The sequence below is a fragment of the Oryza sativa genome, chromosome 7 (assembly GCF_034140825.1).
Source record: "Oryza sativa Japonica Group chromosome 7, ASM3414082v1".
In the NCBI taxonomy this organism is placed as follows: domain Eukaryota; kingdom Viridiplantae; phylum Streptophyta; class Magnoliopsida; order Poales; family Poaceae; genus Oryza; species Oryza sativa.
In genome coordinates this window covers 19,324,655-19,329,585 of record NC_089041.1, presented here as the reverse complement: position 1 = coordinate 19,329,585, position 4,931 = coordinate 19,324,655, and the positions used below count along the sequence as shown (strand labels likewise).

Sequence of the window (4,931 nt, the reverse complement as noted above, 5' to 3'; positions counted from 1 at the left end):
CTCCCATGAAGCCCCACTAAAATTTTATGTCATACATACATTCATTAGAAGAGAGGGCTATAGTTTTGTATGAGCCCCTTCTATTAGTTCTGTCTGGATCCGCTTTCTAGACTGTATCATCAAAATTTTGGGTCTTATTATGCGTTTCATATGAGGCCTCCAATTAATTTCTAGCTACGGCCTTTGGCTCAAAAAGAAACTAAAATATGGACGTATTGCACGTATTGACGTATAGAGATACATACACCGATACACGTACGTACGTACGTCCTCTGTTGAATACTGTGCCGTAGGCCGTAGCCGTGTGTGTAGTACCACGCCCACATGTGCACCCTGCCTCCACACACACGGCACCCGCCTTTATATCCCTTTCAACCTTTTCCACCTCCCCCCCTCCTCTCTCTCCCTCTCTCCTCCTCCTCCTCCTCCTCCGCCTTCCACTTCCACTTCCACTCATGAGCTCGAGCTCGAGCTAGCTCTAGCTCTCTCCACCCTCCTCCAGCCACCGCTTCCACCTCCCCTAGGAGGCTAGCACACAGCACACAGTAGCACTAGCTCGTCGTCGATCACGCGCGCCACCGCCCATGGACCGCAAGGACAAGGCCCGCAAGAACTTCTCCTCGTCGTCCTCCTCCTCGGCCGCGTCCATGGCCGCGCTCGCCGCCGCGGCGGCCGCGGGGGACGGCGGGGCGGCGCTGCCGTCCCCCATGGAGGAGGACAAGAAGCCCAGGCTGGTGGCGTCGTCGCTGGCGCCCGTGGCAGGCGGCGGCGGCGGCGGTTCCTCCTCGTCCGCTGCTGTTGCTGCTGGCGCGTCTTCTAGCTCCTCCTCCTCCTCGGTGGCCGCGGCGGCGAGGAGGGGCGCGGGCCGTGCCGGCGGTGGCGCCCCGTCGGGCGGCGGCGGCGGGCCGAGGTGCCAGGTGGAGAGGTGCGGCGTCGACCTCAGCGAGGCTGGGCGGTACAACCGGAGGCACAAGGTGTGCCAGACGCACTCCAAGGAGCCCGTCGTCCTCGTCGCTGGCCTCCGTCAGCGCTTCTGCCAGCAATGCAGCCGGTACGGCCATGTTCATACCCAAAACTTCTTCCTCCTGCGACTCCCCCTCACCCCCAAAAAATAAAAAATAAAAAAGTGAAATATCTCTTTTCTAAGATTAAGAATCGTTTCGTCTTGATGGTGGATCATGGATGGCTTTCAGGGTCTAAGCAACATATATGATGAACTGTTCTTGGATCATGGGCTACATCCTTCTAATTTCCAAGCAAAAAAGAATTCCAATATTATATTCTCCATGTTTGCTCTGATTCTTTTCCTTGTGCTTAAGTGCAAATTAGTGTCCTTGGGTGCTGCTTTTTGAGGCTGTAAGCCTGAAAAGGTCTAATACTGAGGCTGTGATTAATGGTCATTTTAGGCCAGTGTTACAGATTTCTCTCCTCAAAAAAAAAAAAGTTGCATTAGTGCAAGTCGCTGTTCTTGGGTCTTGTCACTGTAACTATGCATCCGTTTGTTCCAGCAGGGTGGTGAAAAGTAGGATAAGGAAACTAGGTTTTCATCACATTCACAGGATTCTTTCACTTTGCTTATGCACCATATAGAGGCACACACCATAGTGGACATCATTGTCCATTACTCCATTTCTTGCTTGCTTGGAAAGGGTAGTAGTGGCCATGAACTTTACTACTCTAATATCTTTTGTCGGTGGCGAGAGATCAGAGAGCTTGACCAGATCCAACTTTGCTCTGCATCTCCAAGGCAGCTCCTTGATTTGGTCCCAATTTTAGCTGCAAACAAGCAGATCTTTGCTGCTATCTATGTTTGTGTGTGGTGTGTTTGATGCCGTGGGAAGATTTTTGTCAGTCCAAGATTGGTTCACTGTCGGCCAAAACCTCGTCCGGTTGCTATTTTCTGATGCTTTATGTTTCTTGTGCTATCTCTCTCTGTTTTATCACTTGGGAACATTTGACACTGCAGTTGCATGTTCCAAACAGGTGCCATGTTGGCATTTCCCAGGTTAGATGAGTCATTCCACTGTTAGGTTTTATTCTTTTTTAGTGGTCTTTGATATTGCTGACCCTTTCAGATTCATGTGCATCACATGATCATAGGAAGCTGCTGGCTAGCTTAAGTAAAAAGTTAATAAATATTATCACGCTATTGGACCAGTTCTTTTTGCCAGAGCAGCTGGTCGCTGGCCTGGCCTTGTTCATGCTGTCCTGGTGCTGTTTATGGGTTTGATAAAGACTTGCTACAGCAGTTATTGATTGCTCATAAGTGAGAGCAACTTAAGTGGATCAAACAAAACACTTTGTGGTCCTTTTGGTTTAGTGTGTCCTAGCAGGGACAATGATCATGCTGCTCATGCTCATTACCTTCAGCAAGAATGAATAATGACACCCTGACACCATCTGCCTTTCGAGTAGATGTAGGAGTACATCTTTAATTGCTTGCAAAGGATGAAGTTTGTAGAACCTCTTCAGCTGCAAGCTTCAGTGGTAGAACACTAGTGAGATTATCATCATATCTGAAACACAGTTTTTTTAATTTCTGACGAAAAGGATAGTTAAGGAACAGATGAAAGAAACAAGCACTTGTTCTCTACTCCTCAGGTGTTTTTTTGATCTGAAACAAGTAGGATTAAGGAATGTTTTCTTCAGCTTTTGGTATTTAAATAGGTTTTGATCATTCTCAGTACGCATATAATACGCGTCAAGCTTTGCTTTTTCTTGTCCTCTGCTTTTTCTCTCTCTGCATGCACATCACATGCACTGCTGGCACAGCAGCAGCAGCAGATTCCGGCAGTAAAAACCCTTGTCTGTCCGGATGCAAATGCTATAGCTTTCGGTGGTTCGCGTTGAATGCATTTGTGTACCTCTCATCTTTTCGCCGATTTGACAAGAGTGCATTATGCATGATAGTCACTGCCCTCACACACATGCTTCCAATAGATAGCTCCTTCAGGTCTTTTGTGTGTTTCTGCTTGTGATGAAGCTTCATCATCATCTTGTCCTGTAATGTGTATGTGTTGATGTGCAGGTTCCATGAGCTGACGGAGTTCGACGACGCGAAGAGGAGCTGCCGGCGGCGGCTGGCCGGGCACAACGAGCGGCGCCGGAAGAGCGCGGCGGACACGGCGCACGGCGAGAACTGCCGCCACGCCGACCAGGACGCCGGCCGGAGCCACCAGGGCACCGGGAACCCGCCGTTCCAGATCAGATAAACCTACCTAAGCATGCTCCCTCTCTTCTGTCATGCAGCCATGCTAGTGTGAGTGTGTGTGTTCGTGCCACTACTACTACTACATGTCTACATCGATCTATCTACCTATATATATCCACCACCTACGTCCCTTCTTCCTCAAATCAATCAAATCTATCTATCTATCTATTTATCTATCCCTGAATCTATCTCTATCCGGTGTGCTTTGCTGCTGCTGATTAACTGGCAGTGTGATCATCTCCCTCTACTGCTGCTACATATATGCAGTGCTATGCTGGAGAGGCATAAATGTGCTATATATATGTTCTCTGCCACAACCCTAAGCTAATTGTAACCTGTTGATTAAGCAGGTGTTCTAGGGATTCTCTCTCTCTCTCTCTGTGTGAGGGTGTGTTTGATGTGTAATTGTACTATTGCCTTTGCCCAACAGAAACTTGTAGGCTGCAGTGTGCCTATGTATGCTGTTGTGCCGGGATGGCAGTGGTAATATATGCTGTTTGAGTCACCGTTTTCTGCAGGGCTGTTCTGTGAGAATTTTTCGTACTGTAGTAAACATTCAGTTTGATCGTATTAGGTGTTTCATCAAAGAACAAGAATGGGAAATTGCGGTTTTGACCGGTCTTCACTTAGTGAAGGCGTCTGACCTTTTCCAAAATTTTCTCTTGCGCGCAAAACCTGGAGAAAATCGAAAGCCGAATAGGAGTAGAACTGTAGTATAGATATGTACAATCCATAGAATGCAAAAATATTTCTAAGGTGCCTCAAGAGAGTATAGTCACAATACACGATGATAAGATTTATCTCCCCCCCGTGTTAGCACCTCTGTATCATTGTTTCACTTATGTTTATACTTGTAAGCTAAAATTTAAATTTTAAAACTTAAATCTTTAGTAGATTTAGTGATTTTTTTTATCGTAGTTTATACAACATCTGCTTCTGAGTCATCAAGGACACGTATACAAAAATTTTACCCATAAATTATTTTTACTGCCGATAAACGTTATGGATAAGCATATGCATCAGCGAGACAATGTGACTAGCAATCATAAGCACAATAACTTGAGGCATAATCAGCTTACCTATCATGACAGGACCCCGAAGGACTCGCTCTAGACTTCTAGTATACGTATTTCACTGTTTTGGTCTGGTAAGAACTCTCATGAACGTCTCCGACATTTGCTCTGGGCTAAACGTCTCCGACTCCGACACGACGAGCACACGGCCGGAAAATCGCCGGCTATAACTGTGACTCCCTCGTCTCCGGCATCGCGATTCCGTTGCGATCTCGTCTTCCTCTTGCACTTGTTCTTGGATTTTTTTTTTCTGTCATCGATCGTTCCAATTACCAAGTCTCCCATCGATCCACAACTCCAGTTGGTACTGCCTATGCTGATGGCGACGATAGCCTACAGGCGAAGGATCAGCTGCGAGTTCGAGAGGCGGCGGCGGCGGAGCAGGAGGCCGGAGCGCGTCACGATCGCGACCACAGGACGCGACGCCGCCAGGAGGTTCGCCACCACCGCCGACTCCACCGCCGCCGCCGCCGCGGCGGCTCCTCCTAGCAGGGAGCGCGTCCGCCGCCGCGTCGTCCTCCCGCCGGCGTCGTCGTCGTACCGCCCGCGCCACGCCACGGCGCTGGACGTGAAGTGGTCGCCATGGATAGAGAACAACGAGGAGCGCTCCGCCGCCGTCTTCGCCCGGTCGGCGGGGCGCCCTGCGT

General features: G+C 48.9%; 1 protein-coding gene across 1 annotated transcript; it reads left to right on the top strand.

Moving 5' to 3' along the window:
• Positions 1-353: 353 nt before the first annotated feature.
• Positions 354-4,012, top strand: LOC9270355 (squamosa promoter-binding-like protein 13). Its single transcript, NM_001404895.1, has 2 exons — positions 354-1,051; positions 3,029-4,012. Exons 1-2 carry the CDS (start codon positions 585-587, stop codon positions 3,210-3,212), a joined length of 651 nt encoding a protein of 216 aa, NP_001391824.1. The 5' UTR covers positions 354-584; the 3' UTR covers positions 3,213-4,012.
• Positions 4,013-4,931: the final 919 nt, after the last annotated feature.

What these genes read in the sequence shown, in the direction of transcription:
- LOC9270355 (NM_001404895.1), top strand. Translation starts at nt 585, where the DNA reads ATGGACCGCAAGGACAAGGCCCGCAAGAACTTCTCCTCGTCGTCCTCC. An exon ending in TTCTGCCAGCAATGCAGCCG is followed by an intron (nt 1,052 to 3,028) that starts GTACGGCCATGT and finishes GTTGATGTGCAG; the next exon opens with GTTCCATGAGCTGACGGAGT.